A 21,752-nucleotide genomic window follows, 5' to 3' on the forward strand; every position below is an offset into this window, starting at 1 on the left:
GGTTACTCTTTTCCATTTATTTATTTTTATTTGCAATTTATTTGCTGAGGAAATTGGGTCATTGGTCTTGGAGAGTTCCTTACAGTCTGGTTTTTGCTTATTGACCTCCATGGTGTTTAACATGTTGCCCTGTCCTTTGTTGTTCCTGTCATCTAGAAGCTTGATCAGATTCAGATTTAATTTTTTTTGGCCAATCTGTTTCTTAGGTGTTCTTGCATGAGGAAGCATAATGTTCGATGTTCTGTCTTGTTTGTGATGCTAGAAATCTAGAGTCAAAATCTCTATGGTGTAATGTTTGACAAAACTGAACCACAGACTATTTCATGGCTTCAAGTATATCCTCTGCTGATAATTGAAACCAAGGCTCCTACGGAAGTCTGTAGACATTCAATCCTGGTAAGACAAAGCAGTGGCTGGGGCATTAGTTTACAGCCATATGTGAAACTACTCATTACAGTGTGATGTTTAAATGTGGGCAGTTCACCACTCTCTTGGAGTGGGGTGGGAATGGATCTGGAGCTCAGCTGTTCTCTGGTGGTGCAAGACCAGCCCCTTTGTTGTTAATCACAAAGAGAGGTCATGTTAAGTGCATCTGTTCTTGTCAAGAGTGATAAAGAGATACAGCCCCTGCCCTTTAGTTTGCTTCCTAAAAAGAAAGAAAAATAAAGGCAAGCAAAACACAATTGTTCTTAACTTCTAAGGTACCACAAGAATAAAGTAGTCTACTAAATTATCTATCAGGCCAGGTGCAGTGGCTGACACCTGTAATCCCAGCATTTCGGGAGGCCAAGGCAGTGGATCACCTGAGGTCAGGAGTTCGAGACCAGCCTGGCCAACATGGTGAAACCCCATCTCTACTAACAATACAAAAATTAGCTAGGCATGGTGGTGCATGCCTGTAGTCCCAGCTCCTGGGGAGGCTGAGTTAGGAGAATTGCTAGAACTCAGGAGGCAGAGATTGCAGAGAGCTGAGATTGTGCCACTGCACTCCAGCCTGGGCAACAGAGTGAGACTCTGTCTCAAAAAAAAAAAAAAAATTTACCTACCTACCTACGTATCATCTATCTGACAGTGACCTAAGTAATGAGAAGTTTGGGTATTTCCTAGATAGTTGGTGATGTGTGAGCAAAGATAGGCAAATATTCCTTTAATACCCACATTGCTCTTATTTACTAACTAGGAATATCTTTCCTGGGTGATATCCTCTTCGCCCTGCTAATAAGTTGGCATTCCTGGTAGTGGAAGGTTTTGGGTGCCACAGGAATATGGGGGACATCAGAATCTTGCTCTGAGAGAGTACACACTTTGATGAGAAATCCATTTGTGGCATTGACTTACGGAATAATACTAAATACTACTACATGCAACAACAAAGAGTGTTGACCAGATCTTTATTTTAGAACAGCTGCACACACAGACACATCTGGGCCAGTGAGACTTCTGATTGGTTTGCAAACTACGTGAGCCTCCCCCACACAGACAGTTGCCTTTACCCACCTCTGCCTAGGTAGACCTAGTCCTCCTATTTGTCTTTCAATGAATGTAGAACCTCTAACCTGAGTAACCTGAATTTTCTAGTCTTCTGAGGCCACTCTTTTATTTCATGCCTAAACAAATGCGTGAAGCCCCCATTTTTGGGGACTGTAAGAAGACCAAGTGCCTCTCTGGGGACTTCTGAGGGTCAGAGTTTTGAGGTTTCCAGGTATTGTCCCTCTCACTCCAAACTGCTGCTAATCCTTTATTGGATCAACCCTGACTACTTCCATGAAGCCCCAGCTCTGCCATGCCCCAAACACAGACATAGGCAGAAGTTCAGTCTACCCTCAAGGTTAACACATTGGCCAGGAGCAGCTTTTTGGCTGCCCAAAGGGCTGCTCCAGCTGCCTCCCAAGACCAGATTATCAGCACCTTTATATGGCTGTATAAGCTGTTACTGTTTATGATGACCGTTTAATCAGTCCTCAGAGAGTTTGTAGAGTCAAGTATTGATTTTAAAGACAGAAGCCAGGCAATGCTGTTATGCAGTGCACCTGCTCTGTTGCACCTTTATTTAACCTTGTCTGTGGATGCCCAGAGAGTATGTGATGGACATGGTGGCAGAACCTGATTGGTCTGCCTTCTGCTCACCCATCATTGGTGCCCTGTGTAGCTGGACCCTCTGAGTGAGTTGTTCTCATTTAGAGGGAGCAGAGATTGCTGTTCGGTAGGTCTGTGGGGCACTTAGCTTCCATGTGTTTGGTCTTCCCTCTGTGTCTGTCTGTGCCCTTATCTCCTCTTCTTATAAGGACCAGTTGTACTGGATTAAGGCCACCCCATACGATCTCATTTTATCTTAATACCTCTTTAAAGGCTCAATCTCCAAGTATGGCCACATTCTGAGGTACTAGGGGTTAGAACTTCAACATACGAATTTGGGGAGGGGACATAATTCAGCCCACAACAGGCGGTGTGAGGTGGGGGTGGGGGTGCTTAACTGGTGGTTTTCTTATAACGCTCTGAGGAGGTGCATGTCTTTGGAAGGCCCCAGAAGCTAGGGTGACAAGTTGTCCCAGTTTGCCCTGCTCTGAGACGTTTAGCAAGGCATGGGACTTTCAGTGCTAAAACAGAAGCAGCTTGAGGCAAACCAGGATGGTTGATCATCCTATCGGGCTCCCATGGAGGGCACAGGGCAGGTGCTTGGTTTCCCAGCCCACCTCAGCCAGAACTGCACCACTTCCCTCTGCTTATGTGTCCGCATGTTAATGAGATAAATTTAACAAAAGAGTTTTGACTCAGTGGCCTCCGAGGTCCTCTCCTGCTGCCACATTCTGTGTTGTAATTTCATTTGCACACATTGGAATTCAGTAGCTGGATTCAGACAAATTCAGTCATGTGTCTGACACTAATAACTGACTGGAGCAAAACTCATTTAGTTCGTGGTTAAAAGTGACAAAACAAACAGGGGAAGTGTTTGTTAAGCCTTGTCTATTGTGAGGCAGATCTTGGTGCTGTGCTGTTGTGATGACAGATGATGCTTGCTGAGCTCTCACTATGCTTACTAGATTCTGTTATCCTAATAGCTGCTCTGTGAAGTAGCTAGCAGCTGCCACCCCATGATGCATGTAAAGAAACTGAGGCTTACAGAGATGAGTAACCAGCCCAAATCTCACCCTGGCCAGGGCAGGGCCAGGCTTTTGCTAGCAGTTTGGCTTCAGCACCACTGTGTTCTGGTGCTAAGGCCAGGTGCAGGTATCCCTGCTGATGGGGAACAGGGGCCACATTTTAAGTGTAACGTATTGACATTTAGGCCGATGGAGTCTCATTCTGGTGCTTTCCTCAGTCTGTCTGGCCTTGACCAGCAAGCATCCCCAGCTGGTCCTACCTTTTGTTCTTATAAAAGCTAAGCCTGGCACAGTGTTCTCAGGTCATCAAGAGGTTTTGGGGATCTCACAGTAAAGAACACTGAATCATACTATGACAAACGTTATTCCTTTGCTAATTAATTCTATTTCAGGCCTTCTGATGACATTAAGGGAGAAGTTTTTGCCAGCATTTAATTCCTCTCCATCACTAGATGATCTCCCCTTTTAAGAAAAGGAGTAACCTTAGGCTGGAGCCCAGGGGCAGCAGTATCTGGCTGGACTTGAACAGTTATTTAGTGTTTTTAATCATCTTTTTGCAGTTAATTTTGATATATGGTATATGATACTGGTTTTACATTTAGGTTAATACTATAAAGTGCCTTTAAAAGACGTTTAAGTGAAAAGGAAAGTTATTTAAAAGTATTTAGTAATTAATAGCACGATGATGTACAGATAACGACAAAAATGTGAAGCATGTGGTGAAAAAGACTGACTTTATAAAAACACTGGCTAGGAGGAAAAGTTGCAGTTCCCGAGAATTTGGAAACCAGCACATGAAAGGCAGGAGTTGTTTGGCCAGCTGAGGATCACTGCCTCAGCCCATAGTGGGCTTTGCCTGGTCCCTTAAGGTACTGTACTTGTTGTAGGTCCTTTGTTGTTGTTTTTGTGTTTTGATTGTTATGGTGTTCAGTATTTTCGAAATGCTCTCATCGGATGGGGTAAAGGAAAACAGTGAATTTTTGTGCCAGGTCAAAAGGCTTTGCTTTGGGAGAATTCAGTGTAGAAAATAACTAGAATTAGAAGTGTAAATTGGAATGCCCAGCATGAGTGAGAAGCCACAGTGTGGGGACTGGATATGGTAGCTCTTGTTGTTGGAGCCTGATTGTCCCTCCCCTGGGGTTTAGAAGCAGACCAGAGATGGGACCTGTCACTCAGCCTGAGAGCAACCGAACTTGGAGAGGATTTTTCACGGGATCAGTTTTGGGTGACTTTGCCTGCCAAGCTTGCTGTTGATGCTTCAACTCCAAAGATCTGTGTCCTTATTAAACAGAGTACTGCTAAGGCAAAGTGAGTTTGCTGCTCCTGGTTAACCCCTCCATGTGATTCCCACACTAGGTATTATTGTATGGATGAGGTCTGAGCATGGCTAATGTTTGTAGGCCCCAAGACCTATGCAGCAATAGGTGTTGTACATTGACTGACGCTTGGTACATGCACCAAACCTCCTTCTTAGCAACCCAGACTTTGTACACTGATGTTGGGGATTAGCTCCCAGTGACTATCAGGGAGCCCTCATCAAGGTTACCATAACCTAGGGACAAAGGTGTTAAGACTTACAGTTTTCAGCCACTTTCACTGGCAGCAGCCACCATTCAGCAGCCTATCAAGACAACTGTCCAATCATGACCAGAACATCCTCTTTGGCCATTTTACTCTCTCCTGTGGTGTGTACATAATTTCCATTTTTAGAATCATGTTTTCGGGATGTTTCAGAGCCATGTTACTCCTCCACTCTTTTATTACCATTTCTTAAGGAGGGTTCAAGTTATTTTTCAAAAAATTTATTTACAATAGAGGAAGAAAATAAAAAGTAACACGAGGTTACTGGTTAAGAAATAAAAATCTTTTTTTTTTTTTTTTTTGACACGGAGTCTTGCTCTGTCGCCCAGGCTGGAGTGCAGTGGCGCGATCTCGGCTCACTGCAAGCTCCGCCTCCCGGGTTCACGCCATTCTCCTGCCTCAGCCTCTCCGAGTAGCTGGGACTACAGGCGCCCGCCAGCACGCTCGGCTAATTTTTTGTATTTTTTAGTAGAGACGGGGTTTCACCGTGGTCTCGATCTCCTGACCTCGTGATCCGCCCGCCTCGGCCTCCCAAAGTGCTGGGATTACAAGCGTGAGCCACCGCGCCCGGCCAAGAAGTAAAAATCTTTTTGTTTCAAAAGTCCACTGCCCCCAGTTCTGTGATCTGTTGCACATAACAAATTTTTCTCACAACCAGGAAACATCTGTATGGATTATTTCACTATAATCCTATGATGCTTGGACTTGAATCGCTTCCAGATCCCACGGACACCTGGGAAATTATAGAGACCATTGGTAAAGGCACCTATGGCAAGGTCTATAAGGTAACTAACAAGAGAGATGGGAGCCTGGCTGCAGTGAAAATTCTGGATCCAATCAGTGTAAGTAACAGTTGTAAATTATAACCAGAATTTGGTGTTTTATGCACACTGAGTTTTCAACTTCTCTTCTTGATTTTAGGTATAATTTTCATTAAACCTGGTATGAAATCTCAAAATGGGTCATGATTTGTCAGCTTCTCTGAATGAAGGGACTCCACTTGGAGTTAAAGCTTCCCTTGACTTCTGTTTCTTGTCCATTTTACTGTTGTGTTGGTTTGGGACCACTGGGGTCTTCAAATGTTATTCTCTTGCAAAGAGTAACATATTTTACTGCCTGGTCTTTCTGTAAGTTACAAAGTGACCCAGACTTGTGATATTTGATCATCTTAGGCTGACATCTTATTTTAGAGCACCCAGGTTATAATGCCGTATGCTGTTTTGCACAGTGAGGTTTTACATGTCCTATCCTGTGATAGGTCCCTTCAAGCAACTTCTCCTTAACTGCTTTGAAAATTCAGACACTTTTCAATAAAAAACATACTTGTGATAGTATTATTAAAGAAAAAAGAATATCATAAACATTATTGATATAATTATGTAATAATAGAAGGTGTAGGTTGTAATAATAGAATGTAATAATGTAATACTAGAAGGTGTAGATTGATATCTGAATGTCCATTGCTAGATATTTTGAAGATATGGTAATGAGATTGAAAATACATAGTAAATATGTTTTACTAAGTACTTGGGCATGATGTCATATCTGTACCCTTCCTTACACATTAGATTTAATCCAGCTTGCATTTTTCTACCCTGTTTAGGATATGGATGAAGAAATTGAGGCAGAATACAACATTTTGCAGTTCCTTCCTAATCATCCCAATGTGGTAAAGTTTTATGGGATGTTTTACAAAGCGGATCACTGCGCAGGGGGACAGCTGTGGCTGGTCCTGGAGGTAAGAGGCTCCCATTGGGTAACCAGTGATTTGAACAGAGTGCCAGAGGCCAACAGATGCTTTATTACCTAGAGGGTGTTTTAAGGTACACATTTGAGTAGGTCCCTCCTGCATGTCACAGGTACCTCACCAGATGTGACATTCTCCTCCACAGTTCTTACAGGGAGGCCTTATGCTAAAAATATTTTTGTTTCTCTGCTTCAGAGGTTTAATAATCTTTTATTCTAGTACAGGGTGAATATAGGAATATAATTGAAAACATTAATTTTCTTCCCTAACATTTAATTGTAAACATGTTTGAATTGATTGCAACTCATTTTCAAAAATTGTTAACCCAAGGTTTACTTGGCTTGCCAAGTTTGGATTTGCCCACTCACGTTCATGAGTCCTCATTTTAGATTGGGTTTCCTGAGAACTGACTCTGAGAATTGTGTATGGAAAGTTTGTTGGAGAGTTCTTACCAGAGGTAGACCTAGAAAAAAGTGAGGAAGGCAGGATCAGGCAAGAGAGACACTGAACAGCAGTATGGTTATAAGAGAGACTAAGCTGGTCCTCTGGGAAATGGAGAGCTGGGAAATTTTTGGAATGTTGTCCTGAACTGTATCTCCACATCAGCCGATCACGGGCTGCATGCCACCCCTGGGAAAGAGCGTGACTTTGGGGGAGTCAGTTCTCTGAAGTGGATGCCAACTCAGGTGAGGGGTGCAGCTGAGGGCTGGGAGCTGTTCCTATTTCTAGCAGCATCCACTGTGAAGACGGAATCTGAAGGGAACAACACTGTATCCACTATACTCCTGCATTTTTTTCTCCAACAAACCTTCCATACACAATTCTCAGAGTCAGCTTTCAGTTATTAATGGGAATGAACGTGTGCATCTGGGTGCAAAAGAGTCAATCCAAACAAATACAATTCCCTATGAGACTAAAATGACAAGGAAAATAATGTTGGTATATGAGTTAATATATTAGGACAGGTCTATTGCCACATTCTTACTAGGCCTACCCTGTTTTATTTTGGGCTCTGACCCTCTGAACCAGCTCATGTCTCCATGCCTGAGGTCACATAGGTGACCCAGCACTGTGTGGACACAAGTGGAAGCCTTAAGAGAGAAGCACCAGGGGAGAAACCAGCCCTCACTTCACGGTCTGGTACCTCTTGTCCACATGTTTCTGGCTCTGGGAGGGCCTGAGTCTGGGACAATATGTACTGGCTGCCATGGCAACCGTGTTTGGGGAATTCATTTGTTATATTGAAATGGGATAATCTGCAGGGAACCTGGTTTGAATTTATTTCTGTCACATCAGTTGCCTTCCTCAGAATATAAAGATGTAAGGGATTTTGGTTTTCTAATTATCTTTTTTCCTTTAGTTGACTGGTTAAGTCATATAACACCCTTCTTTGGGGTTTTATTAACTCCTCCACCCCCACCCCAAGAATATTAGGATTTTATCTTGCCAATGAAGCTCTTTAACAATGCTATTTGGAAATGATAAAGTACTGTTCCTGGGGTCTCTGATTATATTTGTCTTCAGCTCTGTAAGATCTCTGTGTTTTAAACCTCGTTGTAACTTAGTAATGGAAGTACAGTGACCAAGGAACCTCAGTTTCTGCTCATTTTTAACTCCTGACTAACAAAGGCTCTGATCAGACATAGAGAACTGAAACTTTCAGGAATTTTCGAGGGCCTGAAAAGGAGCCTTCCCTCCATGCAACCAGGCAGGCAGGTGGGCTGCTCATACCTGAGGCCACCTGGTGAACGAACGTCCTTCCTGCTGAGGAGTGACCCTCAGGCATGGCAACTCAGGTATGGCCAAAGCAGCCAGGAAGTCGCACATGGCCTTGAAAGATGAGAAAGCTCCCAGAACTATGAGCTGAGCCTTGTGCGGGTGCTCCCTTGCCAACTGTTTTTAGCTTTTTCAGGGTGACCACAATAATGAGGCTGCCCTGAGACACTGAATTATTCATACCTCTGCAATACAATATGCTGTCATTTATGACTTTTGCTGGTTGTTTTGGTCCATGCCAAAGTGGGTGATATGAGATGCTGGATGTCCTCCATCTTTTCTGTCCTAGGATGGGCAGTCTAAACCAGGCTGCTGGATGGTCATGTGCATTCAGTGCCTCCAATAGTCTTAGGGAAACACAGGAATTCCTAGACTCCTAATACTGGCAGAAGCCTGTCTGTTCAGTCCCCTAGCCTTCAGATGAGGGACAGAGGCCCACAGAGGTGAGTAACATGCCTATGGTCACATAATTGGTTGCATGGCAGAACTGGAAGGAAAAGCACATTTTAGCACATTTTCTTTCACCATGTGCAGCTGCTCCTCTGATGTTATCCATTGGGTCATGGAAACACAGATGTGAAATGAAGTCTCTAGCTGGGATCGTAGCACTTCCTGACCACACACACAGAGCTGGATGACAACGACAGTCCACATAGTACCCTGTTTTGTTCCCTCTGCAGCTTTTTAAGGCATGCTTTAGGGGACTCACACAAAAAAATTATGATCTGTTTAATACTGTTCTCCTCATCTTGTGTATTAAGAATAAATTTATGTTGCCTTTGCTCTTTATTTGCCTGACTCGATGAAAGGACGAGTGAGAAGCTATTCCACAGAGCAATTCTAGAGGATAGAAAAATGTTATTAATAATCCCCTTAAATCACGACAACTCTGAAAACAAAAGCAAATAAAAATGTCATTTTCTGAAATTCATTACTAATTGTTAGTAGAAAGCAAACAAAAGCTCTCTTTCATGATAGACACCTACTATATTGGAAAGATATGGAGAGAAAATACGCATACATGATAGTGTTTTGGAAAATCTGTGAATGCATTTTCAGTGAATATTAAATTTTTAAAAATCTGTAAGTCCGTCTTTCACCTAAATGATATACATATTAATAAATTAGACCTTTAAGAAAAACATGACACTCAGAAAAAATACCTAACATGTGGTAGCTAAGGCATGAACTATATTTTCTTTTTCCTTTTAGTGTAAAATCTTTGGCAGGTAGAAACTTAATTTCTGCCTGAATCAAGTGTTCTACTTAAAAGAAATGGTTTGGAGTACTGGTAAATGAGGCTGGAAAGTAAAACAAACAAACAACTTTGTTCTTTAAACCATGTATGATAATTAGTTTTACATCTTTTTTTTCCCTTCAGAGATCTTGGTATAAGTTCCGTATCTAATATGTAGAACCAAAGCAAAAGGGGGCGGGGGAGAGGGAGGGAGGGAGGGAGAGAGACAGAGAGATAGAGAGACAGACAGACCGACGGACCTTTGTCCAGGTTTTGCTTTTATCCAAGGCCCTAGAAAGTATAATCTAGACCTGAATATCACTGGAAGTGTTACACATCGAACGATTTTCACCTGTTGATACTGTGGCATGAATTAAGTTTATCAGGTTAACAAATCAGGGTCTTAGTCATACTCTGACGGACTCAAATGTAGGACTGGTGGATTTTGATTGACCAGAAGTGGTTAGAAAGTACTGCAGCATTGAACACTGACTTAGTGGGTTCTAGAGTGAGAGACATTGGAATGCTGGGAGCCAGGATGAAGGCACAGAAAACTTGAGACTGAAGAAGGGAAGGACTTTGAAATAGAACAGCATTACATCCTACAAATGTATACTATATGTGTTCAACAAAAGAGAGAGAGTTAAGAGGCTGAGGCCTGGGAGTGATTCTGCCCGCTCTTGGCTCTATTCAATAAGGATGTGCCCCAGAAAGAGAATGAGATGGGAGGTCACTCTCAGGGCCCACTTCCCTCTCATTGTATGAGCGTCTCTCCGCTCTGATAGAAGCTCTAGGGTTTCAAGTGACATAGTTTTCATTGGTCTTGTGGCAAGCCAGTGACTTTAGCTGACTTTCATTAAAATAAACATGATTTGTCCAACACCGGAGTTAAAAATGTGCTGTTCTGGAATTACTGAGAGGTGGACAGTGTCCAACATGATACTTCCTAAGGGATTTTCTAAAGTAATTTTGACTATCTTTGACTTTTCCTTTATGTTATCTGTAGAACCCAACACCCTTAAAAGACAAAGTCTACTGAACAAAGGGGCACCAAAAAGAAATTCCTCTTAATTCTGCAAACTGACTATGTCAAAGCAGCATGCTAGTACAGAATCTACTTGAACGTTGGAGCCTAGGTCTGGTGATTGTGTTGCATGGACCATTCTTTAATAATGTGGAAGAAAGTTGATGGCTTATTGAGCAAGGAACATTTTATTGCTTGAAATGATGACTGTCTTAGCAAATGCACATACTGTAATTGAATCAATATTCAATGACATTTTGGAAAATAGATGTGGAATGTAAATGATTTTTCTATTTTTCTTGGTTTGGAGCAAAATGCTCATTAAATTCTAGATGCATTCAGCTACCACATTTCCTGAATGCCAAGGGCATAGGGAGGAACTGCAGGAATGAAAATACACTTCTGTATTTGAATCTGGTGGCTGGCAGAGTGGGCGGGAATAAAGGGCTGATGTGTCAACCCTCAGGGCTGGGGTGGGAGGCTTGGTTGCCTTCTTACAATTCTAAAGGGATTATTTTACTTGATGCATTTAAATATAATTGTTTTTCATGCTTTTTAAAATGTTCAACCCATTTCACTGAACATTTATTCCGATTAGACAATTGTCAGTGTACACCTGATTTCTTTTTTTTTAATATCCAAGTGCCTAGTCTTTTTTCTATAACCCATAGGCTGCCCTTGAAAACCTTGCTGGTGGGCTTATCAACTTCACAGGACAGCTTCCTTTAAAAGTGTCCTGAGCAGTTTAATTATATGTTTCTTTGAGTTCTGGGAAGTCAGACAGCTCTTACACTCTGACATTTTGTGAACAAAAAGCACTGGCTGGTAAGATTCCTTTGTTTTTAAATCCATAGCTGAGTTTTGATCCTGCTGACAAATAGCTACTCTTAATCCCTTCATAGGTTCTAGAGATACAAATAAAGTTTATAAGTTGGCTACCTATATAAAATATTGCTGAAGAGGCCTTTGCTGCAAAAATGGCCACACTTAAAGTATGGCAGGGAGAGAGACCAAAATGAGGTGTCAGGGGAAAATTCCAGGGTTGCATTTTCTGGGATCATCACTCAGCATTTAATTTAAAATTTCTCTCAGTAGAATTTTAATAGCATACATGCAATGCAAGAAAGCCTGTGCCTCCCTGAGATGTGAGCCAGGGTGGGGAGTGGTCCTGATGAAGGTTCTATCATGCTTTGCATCCCTATTACTGCCTTTCCCTTAGAGGAGCCAAGACTATTGATATTTTCCTAATTCTCACAGTTTCCCTAGACTCTGTCTCTTTTTCACCTTTCACATGTGGCTGGTCAGAAATTTCTGTCATTTCTATCTCAAAAAAAGTCTCCCAAATCTCTCCCTCCCTTTTATCCTCATGACTTTTTGACCCTGCCTCCCTTGATTACCTCAATATCTTCTAATGGATACTCCAGCTCCTAGTGTTGTCTTCTGTCCATCCTCCAATCTGCTGACCAAGTCATTTTTCTAGAATGCCAATCTGAACACGGAGACCTCCTGCCTAAAATCTGTTAATAGTTTCCCTTTTTTATCTGGTGATATATCATGGTATTATAATATACATAGAATATTATATGGGTAGTATACAGGTATATATTATACGGGTAGCATATGGGTATATCTTATATGGGTAGTATACATAGTATATTATAATAAAGCCCATACTCCTTAGCAGGGCATACCTGTCATTCCCCGTCATCGGCCTTCCTCCTCCATCTCCCTGCCCCAGGATTCTGGCACCCTTTATCCCAACAGTAGTAGAGTATTTAGAACTCATCACACACATGTACACTCACATGCACACTCCCCCTCATTCTTTCATGCCCCCTACATTAGTACAAGATGTCCCCATGTTCCTTTTCACAGAATCTTCTTTCCCTTCTTGTCCACCTGCCCAAAACCCATTTGTCCTTCAAACTCATTGTAAATGTTACATCCTCCGGGAAGTTTTCCTAGACTGTCCCCCCTTTGCCCTCCCTCAGCAGAGTTCACCCTTCCTTCTTTGGTGCCACCACACTTCCTTAGGCACAGCTCTGCTTCCACATTCCACACTATAATTACTCGTATGTCCATTACTGGGCAGTGACCTCTTTAAGGCTAGAGATTGTGTCATATTCATGATTAACAGGTAATAAACTGGACAGTCATAAACTACTGAGAACAAAGAGGTGCCTTTCTTCTCAATAACTGAACTGAACTGGGTTCTTGAGCCCCCAGCCTGACTAAAGGAGGCAACTGATTCTAACCCATTTTGTTAAACTTAAGTCCAGTTGAGTGACTTCTTTGTGGAGTGGCATATTCCAGTATTTATATCCAATTTTCACTGTCCAGTTCAAGGCTTAGTCATTTGGGTAAGTACTCAGTTTTTTAGGGCCTCTTCTCTCCCTCTTTCCTCTCCCTTTTCCCTGGGTGGCATCTGGATCTGAGTACAAGTAGATGCTACATAATGCCATGGTAGTGAGGGCAGAGGCTTCTGAACTGTATGGTAACCACGAAGTCCTTGTGATAATAAAACTGTATTTTCTCCCTTTGGTATCTTTGATGTTCCTGGTCTCTGACACTCCCTCCTATCATGAGGTCCTCACATTCTTTGTCCTTTTTATTTAAACTCTAACCTTATCCCTGTCCCTGCATGAAATTCCGAGTGTCTTACAAGTTGTGAGCAGATTGTAGAAAACTGTTATTGTAATCTCAAGCGTCGTCTGCCTCACCCTGCCATACTTTCATTTCACTTGACATGGACACCCCTTCTTATCCAGAGGTCTCCTCTTAGATTTCCAAATGGGAAGAGGATCATAAGAAACTGAAGTTTCTATTATCATTACCCGCTTACACAGACAGCCCCCTCCCAGAGGGAGCATCCTCATTCTAATCTTGTCCTCTTAATCTCCCCTAACTCCATAAGGACTCCTCTTTTTTTTTTTTAATCAGGTGAGGACTTCCCTTATGTCAAGTCCTGGGTTCTTTCCTGGTCATCAGTGGATGCTGTGGTCAATTATCCAATTTTTGTTTCTTGATATGTACAATATATTTTGGGGAATTCTGAAAACATTATTTTGTCTCTCTCAAAAGCCTAGGTTTTAAGACTGTTCTATGAATTATGGCACCTAAAACGCATTCAGTGCTCAAGAGGGTATTAGATTGAATACTGAAAGTTATTTGTCCTTTCAGAGTCATGTGAGCCATAGTTAGAATCAAAAGAATACGGAATCCTTTGGAAGACATTATGCTGGCATTTAACATTTGGGCCACCATCAGAGCCATGGATGTTGAGTTGCAAGTTAAACCTGAAATTGGCAGACAGTGGATTTCAGGGTCACTTAATATAGTCCCAAACTCATGGAATCATCATAGCCTTCAATGCATTTCATTGCTTTTAGGGTCCCTTCTAAGTCATTCTAAGTCATTCCTGAGATAGTAATTTTATGCTAGTTTTAAAGATTCCTTAATTCTGTATTAAATTTTTAGCCACATACTATTGTATGGTAAAAACATGGGCAGATTCAGTTCCAGGCTATCTTGATTTTTAATATGTGTGCAAGGTATCTGCCAAGTATGTAGCAGGGACTGATACACATGTCAAGTAAAAACATCTGTTCACCCTTTATTAAAATGTTGCAGAGCCTCATAATTAGAGTTGAATAGACCCTAATGTATTATTATCTTGATAAAAGTAATCTTCTTTTAGGGAAGCTGTTAATCTGTGCTTCCTCAGGTTTCCTTGCTTAAGAAAAGCCAGGCACAGTGGCTCACACCTGTAATACTAGCACTTTGGGAAGCTGAGGTGGGTGGATCACTTGAGCTCAGGAGTTGGAGACCAGCCTGGGCAACATGCAAAACCTTGTCTCTACAAGAATAAAATAATTAGCTGGGTGTGGTGGCATGCACCTGTAGTCCCAGCTACTCAGAAGGCTGAAGTGGGAGACTGGCTTGAGACTGGGAGGCAGAGGTTGCAGTGAGCCAAGATTGCACCACTGCAGTCTTGCCTAGGCAATAAGAACCAGATCCTTTCTCAAAAAACAAAACAAAAAACCAGACTGTCCCCTCCCCCCCAAAAAAAGAAAGTAAGTTGACTTAAGCAGCCACAATGCAGGGGATCACCTGCTGTTCACTAATTATTTCCCAAATTGCAGACTAAGTGCCAAGAGGAAACCTAGGGCTTTAAAGTAGGGATTTTACCTTATAAGGTCAAGGATACTGTTGCAGAACTTTCTCCTTAATTCAGCCAAAGCCGGGTTCTTGTCACATGACCAGAAAAGATCAGGTTTGCGGACACATAGAAGGGTGAGGAGCAGAGTTTACTGGGCAAAAAGGAAAAAAAGAAAAAACTCGGAAAAGTGAGATGGAGCCCTGCTAACAGGCCCTCTGCCTCACCGACGTATTCCCAGGTCACCACATGAGCCGAAGAGAGCAGAGCCCTCCCGTGCATAAGGCAGGGATTCCCCATGGCTGTAGCTCCACCCATTTTGCCCAGTGTGCCTGTTGGCTCTGGTCTGCTGTGGGCTCCGGTCTGCTGTGGGCATGCCCAGACAAGCCCTGGGCAGGTTCCCTCATCTGCACAAAAGCAACTGATGTAAACACTTGTAGGGCGGGTTAGAGATTCTCCAGGGACTCCTTTTTATTTGCCTGGGCATTTGGCTGTCTCATTCCCTCATCTAAAGAAGTCCATCTAACTGCCATTAGAATAAGGATAAGGGTAAGGATGAAGACCACTCTTAACTGCTTCCTGCTGGCAGGGGGTGCTGTTTTGGGAAATCAGAGGCCTATCTAAGGGTTCCCGGCCAAAGGGGCCATCATCCGAGGCTCCGGTTGCATGACCATTTGGAGTTTGATGGCATGAAGCTGAGAAAGAGACAAACTGGGTTATTAGAAAACATGTATTAAAACAAAACTGGGGTGGGGGGTAAGGATAGCTCAAAAGTCTTGAGGCCTTTTATGTTTGCACAGGAAGAGGGAAGCCAAAAGCCCAACTGGTAAAAAACTTTTACCCTTCTGCCAGCATGTCAGGCTTTTGGGTTCCCTTCCCCGGAACCCAATCCTAAGCCAAGCAGTCTAAGGTTTGGGAAATTAACTCTTCCTAGTTTGGAGGATGCATCTGAGGGGAGTGTCCCATAGTACAGAGAGACAATTACCTACCCGTGAAGAGAGGAAGAGAAAGAAAAAAAAAAGGCTTTTTTTTTTTTTTTCTCAAAGGAGTCCCAGGGGTTCAGGATGCATTCAAAAGGGGTACAGACTGAAGATGAATGGCTACTCATCTAGAAAGAGGAGAGCAAGGCATCCCTGGTTCCCTTCTCTTCCTAGCAAATACCTGGGGTACATGAGGGAGAGAAAGCGAGCCTTTCCTCTTTCTTTTCCTCCATCCTTGTATCTCCAAGTTCCAGTGACTGCGACAGGGTACTGCCCATGGAGTCAAAGCGGCTTTCACCCTTGTTAAAAGGGAGTCTAGGGGATGGGAGTATCCGCTCTTACCCACGTATGCCCTATCTCCTCTGCTGTCAGTAGACTTTGAATTCCCTAGACCTCATTTATGCCGTGGATAGTATCATGACCTTTATCCATGAAATGGGTAGCTTGGCTTAATTGGCAGGAAATCAGTCATGCTCACCTGTGCTATGCCTTTTAACTTCCATTATCATCTACCTCTGGATCCCTCAAATCCAGTTTTCTTTCCTAGGGCTTTGACCTGAAGCTTGGAATTGAGTTTGGGACAAAAATGTGCCTTGCAGAAGGGGTGTTGCATGGACTCCTTATCATAAGCCAAATGCTAAGGTGAAGCTGTGGAATTGAGTCCTCCTGCAACAAGGGAGAGAAAAGGATGTCTTGTGACATGCCCAGATAACTGGTGGCTGTAGTTATGCTTGCTAAGATCTGGGTGCATGGGGCTTGGCTTTGGTTAGCTCCCTTGCTCTTACTTTCCCAAGAAGAAAACCTCTGGGTGATGGGCACCCTATTTATATCCTATTTTTTCCCATCACCTGGCAGGATTTGCAGGATAACTGCTCAGAACTAGAATTTTGATCCAGGTTTTTACATCACCTATCCCTTTTATTCTTTCTAAGCTGCAGCTGGAGATTCCTGGTTGGTTCACAAGAACAAACAGAGTTAGTCTAAAGTGTAGGCAAAAACTTAAAAACAACTAATGAGTCTAGAATTTAATGACAAATGTATGGTAAGTTTTGGAACATAATTTCTCTGTCTCCAGTCCTCATTTTTTGTTAAAAAAAAAAAAAATCATGATAAGACTGAGTTGCTGGCAAAATAGACCTTAGTCTTATATTTGACCTGATTATTTGCATAAAGTGCAGCAAGAATAATTTTTCTACATAGGCCTTTTAGATTGGCTTTGATGGAACTCTGTTCCACAAGAAATTTCAGATAAGACCTTTTAAAGCTGAGCACAGCCATGGGTTTGTATCCTCAAATACCTGTGAGTTGGGTGATCCTCTCCTCTTAAGGTCCCAAGATAAACTTAGAGCTCCTGGTCCTGTCACAAAGTAGCATTCTTTACTTACCACAGGTCAGGAACCCTATACAGGTACTGCGTAGATAAGGGTATGAGACCAGTTTTCCCAAGGGGCTTTTATCAGCTCTGCAAGTCGAGCTTGACTCCTTAAAGGGAAGCATACCCTTCCAGTCCAAGCCTTGGTAAAACAGTTTCTCCAATTGCATCATACTGCAAAAGAAAATGGATTCTTATGGCACTGATGCAAACAACTACATTGCTATAAGTTAAGAATACTCACAACTAGTTTCCAAATTCTGGGGAAGCCAGGCAGAGAGAGACATATATGCTCCAAATTTTGTTCACAGGAGTATACCTTAATCATTAAAGGCTGTAAATAGTTCAAAATAAGTTTCCTTGACTCTGAAAAACAAAACAAGGATCAGCAATATTCCAAGCAAAAGTCAAAAAGATAGCTTCAGTTTTCTATGAGTTCAGTCCATTTGGTTAGCTCTTGTTTGATATTCATGAACATTTCAGCTCTTTATGAGTCCTGTACATTTTTCCTTTTTTCCAATGTCACCATCTCCAAAGTTATCAGAAACCTGTGTTTGAGAGCACCTGTCAGAGTCCTGTGGCACCTGTCAGAGTCTGGTGTATTATAAACTATCTTTTGAAAAGGACCAAAACAAGAGAGCAATTGTTGGGAACAAAAAAATTGCACAGGGTAGTTACAGTTAGAAACACAATTGACAAAGAAGTTTGGTTATCTCTATTCTTCTCAAAGAAGTTTGATTTACAATAACATAACAAACTTAATTATGATTGATAGCATATACATTAGACATTAGAATTTTTAAAATCCCCTACAATTTTGGAACAAATATTAATATTCATCAAAATATAACCTAAATAAGATTGAACACCATTTTGGCAATTCCATGTAACTAAACATGTCAAATGATCCCTTTTACCTCTCTTTTGGATACTCCAGGGCCCTCTGTAGCATCCAAAAGCTAGGTGTCAGGAAAGCCAATTTTGAAACTGAAGTTTGATTTTGGGAAGTCTGTTAAATATGTTAGTGATTTAAAACACTGAAATAGAATTCGAGATTACCATAAGTTATTTATTTTGCCAAATGATGACTCAGAAATTTAAAAAAGCAAAAACCTTTTATAACCCTTTACAAATTTTGCTAAAGAGCAGATTAGTGCCTTAAGCGTACCTTGTTGTGCTTTTATTTCAATGCTCAATTTACAGAAAAACTATATAATACCCTTTTGAATTTAGTCAATCTGTTCACACACTGAATTTTTGCAACATTAATTTTTACAGTCCTTCCATCATTTGTTTAAACTGTTAGCTTTATTTTATCTAATTCAAAACAATTCTTTAAACCTAGGCAAGAATTTACATTTCCATGCCTTCTTGTAATCTTTTACTAAAAACACATCTTACCATTCCTACATACCTTGCATGTAAATCTATTTCCAGTAGTTTCAATTACATGTTATAATGGTAACCCCTAGCAATTTTAAGTTTAATGTAAAACCTGGTAAGTTGTTTTAATTATGTGCTAGGTTCAGGCAAGGTTTGACTCCTTCCAACATAATTAAGGGTGTGGTTAATCCCATATGTCCCCAGGCCTTACCAGTTGTCAAACTGGCAAGTTGAAAAGTTCTTAAAAACCAAAAAGGCAGTTTATAACCTTAAAACATTTAGCAAACCTAGTATCTGACCTGCACAATTTAGTTCACCTGTCTATATTTGACAACATCTGCATTTTGCCAATAATCTTTAAGGCTCTTTTTATTTCTCAAAGATTAAAGTCACATGAACTAAAACGTACCACAGCTTTAATCTTCCCTTTGAAAAAATATTTGATCCAAGCACTTGTCGTCCATTAGACCAATTAATTAGAGCTTTTCTATAGACATCACACACACAACACATATGTAACTACACAGACAGGCAGAAGAAAACCCAGCAGCCATAAGATTTTCATTTGCCCATCTCCTATTTGGATTATTGGCCTCTGAGTGGAGCCCTTTAAGAGACAGGGCTAGGAAAACATGCAGCTTTTAAGGCCTAATAAACAGGCATGACTGGGAGGCAAAAATAGAGTTTGAGAGGAATCTATCCACTTTTAATTCCTTGTGTTCCATGAGAAAAACAGGTTTCTTCCCAAAACGGAGTGGTGCCTTGTCTGTTTTTCCCAAGGAGTCCCATGGCCCTAGGAGTTATCTTAGGGCCTGCCATGCATGCATTGAGAGTGGCAAGGCAAAATGGAGAAAAATAATTTAGTCAACTGAGGAAAAGCCTTTTTCCAGCAAAGCAAGATCCCAAAAGAGGAAAAAGCACAAAGGCCTTTTAAATAAATCATAACTTGGACATCCACTTTTAATTTAGCTGAGCACTCTCTAAGAAAATCCTTTTAACTCCCTTATTACCCGATTTTAGCCATGCCAAGCAGCTAGTATTTCTGGCTTTCAAACTTTACTAAAGGTAACCTCACAGTTGAAACCAACAAGCCTCACTTAAGGTTATGATTTCACTGTGAGCGTATGCGGTATTTTCGAAGGGGATAATGGTAAGCAATTCTTACAAAATTTAGAACCTTTAAAGGTAACCCAGAGAAAGGAAGATGTAAGAAAAAGCCTAGACGTTGTTCATGGTGGGGAAGAGAATCAGCAAATGGCAGAAGTCACACAGATATTAGCCGGAAAGTACTCATTTCCTAAGCCAGGATTGAACCTAGGCATCATTGTGAAATGAAAGAAAAGAAACATTGCCACATGATTACAGGTCACAATCCCAAGCACATAAAACAAGATGGAGGCCTGCAGCAAAGTTTGCTGTTGACCATACAGGAAGTCATGCAAAGCACACCAGATTGGCTACAGCTTAAGACCAACCTCACAAATCCTTTTTCATAATGAAAACTTTACAGAAAATGTAAACACTGATAGTTGGGGTCCTGGCCTGGTAAAATGTTTTCTTAAAAAAAAAAAAAAAAAAAAAAAAAGCCGGCTGGGTTCTGTCGCTCAGGCCTGTAATCCCAGCACCTTGGGAGGCCAAGGCAGGCAGATCACCTGAGGTCGGGAGTTCGAGACCAGCCTGACCAATATGGAGAAACCCTGTCTCTACTAAAAATACAAAATTAGCTGGGTGTGGTGGCGCATGCCTGTAATCCCAGCTACTCGGGAGGCTGAGGCAGGAGAATCACTTGGACCCGGGAGACGGAGGTTGCGGTGAGCCGAGATGGCGCCACTGCACTCCACCCTGGGCAAAAAGAGCGAAACTCCCTCTCAAAAAAAAAAAAAAAAAAACCAAAGTCTGGGGGAGGAATCTCTTATTTTTATGCCAGTGAGTTTCTCCAACAGGGAGAGAAACTTGGGAGCTGGGGAGCCACCAGTTTGCCCATCCAGCCGACATTCCTGACCTCCAGGAATGACATGGTGAGGGGGCAGCATAATTTCTCTACCGTCAGAAGTCCAAGGACAAAAAGGCTTAGAAGCCAAAGGAAAAAGACTTTTTGGTTTGCATGTTACTCACCTTTCCTCAAGCCCCACGTCTGGATGCCAAAAATGTTGCAGAACTTTCTCCTTAGTTCTGCCAAAATGGGGTTCTTGTCACATGACCAGGAAAGATTAGACTGGTAGACACATAAAAGGGTGAGGAGCGGAATTTATTGGGAGAAAAGGAAAAAAAGAAAGAACTCAGCAAAGTGAGATGGAGTCCTGCTAACAGGCCCTCTACCTCGCCGATTGATTCCCAGGTCACCACAAGAGCTAAAGATAGCAGGCTACTCCCCTGCATAAGGCGTGAATTCCCCGTGGCTCCACCCATTTCCCCCCAGTGCTCATGTCCAGCTCCAGTCTGCTGTGGAGATGCCCAGACAAGCCCAGGCACAATTGTTGCCTAATCTGCACAAAGCATCTGATGTAAACACTTGTGGGGCAGGTCAGAGATTCTCTGGGGACCCCTTTTTATCTGCCTAGGCGTTTGGCTATCTCAGTAGCTTTTAGAATCTGGTGAAAGCTCTGCATTTTCTCCCCAGTAAACTGCAAGATGCATACACAGCATGCTGCCTACAATTTCAGGGTATTTCTGTGCTCTGCTCAAAACAGTTAAGAACCCTTGATTTAGGATGGCTTGTAGCAAACCCAAACCTGCACATTGACTTCTGCAGTTAGTAAAAGTCATCTTTGGAAATCCTTAAGTTGATGAAAAAGTATTGTAGCAGGACGAGCCGCAGACAAAACTCCTCAGACACTGAGTTAAAGAAGGAAGTGGTTTATTCGGCGGGGAGCATCGGGCAAGACTCCTGTCTCAAGAGCCCAGCTCTCCGAGTGAGCAATTCCTGTCCCTTTTAAGGGCTCGCAACTCTGAGGGGGTCCGCGTGAGAGGGTTGTGATCGATTGACCAAGCGGGGGGTACGTGAAGGGCTGCATGCACCGATGGTCGGAGTGAAACAGAACAGACCGGGAAGTTTCATAATGTCTTTTCTATACAATATCTGGAATCTATAGATAACATATCCGATTAGGTCAGGGGTCGATCTTTAACTACCAGGCTTAGGTCAGGCAGGCCCAGGCCTGGTTTCGGGTCTGGTTCCTAGGCGCCGGGCTACCTGCCTTTTATTTAGCTTTTTTTTTCTTTTCTGGGTATAAAACAATATAAAACAATATGAGAGGGTCTGTCTCTCTTCTCTCAGTATAACTGCTTTATGTACTCAAACTTCCATAAGATACAATATATGACAAAGAACAAATATGCAAAATAAAATTAGTGTTTTTAATTACAGACAAAAAAGAAGAGCATAAAGTTGCTGA

The 21,752-nt window shown here is 42.1% G+C and overlaps 1 protein-coding gene across 2 annotated transcripts in view; it reads left to right on the forward strand.

Annotated features, from left to right (window-relative positions):
• The window catches only part of MYO3B (myosin IIIB), a 503,395-nt gene that overhangs the window by 22,548 nt on the left and 459,095 nt on the right, over positions 1 to 21,752 (forward strand). For both annotated transcript variants that reach the window (XM_003254238.4, XM_003254240.4), the window contains exons 2-3: positions 5,341 to 5,524; positions 6,286 to 6,420. In XM_003254238.4, coding sequence (XP_003254286.2) covers positions 5,341 to 5,524; positions 6,286 to 6,420 — 319 coding nt within the window. The remainder of the gene's footprint in view (positions 1 to 5,340; positions 5,525 to 6,285; positions 6,421 to 21,752) is intronic.

This window comes from Nomascus leucogenys, chromosome 22a, assembly GCF_006542625.1.
Source record: "Nomascus leucogenys isolate Asia chromosome 22a, Asia_NLE_v1, whole genome shotgun sequence".
NCBI lineage: Eukaryota > Metazoa > Chordata > Mammalia > Primates > Hylobatidae > Nomascus > Nomascus leucogenys.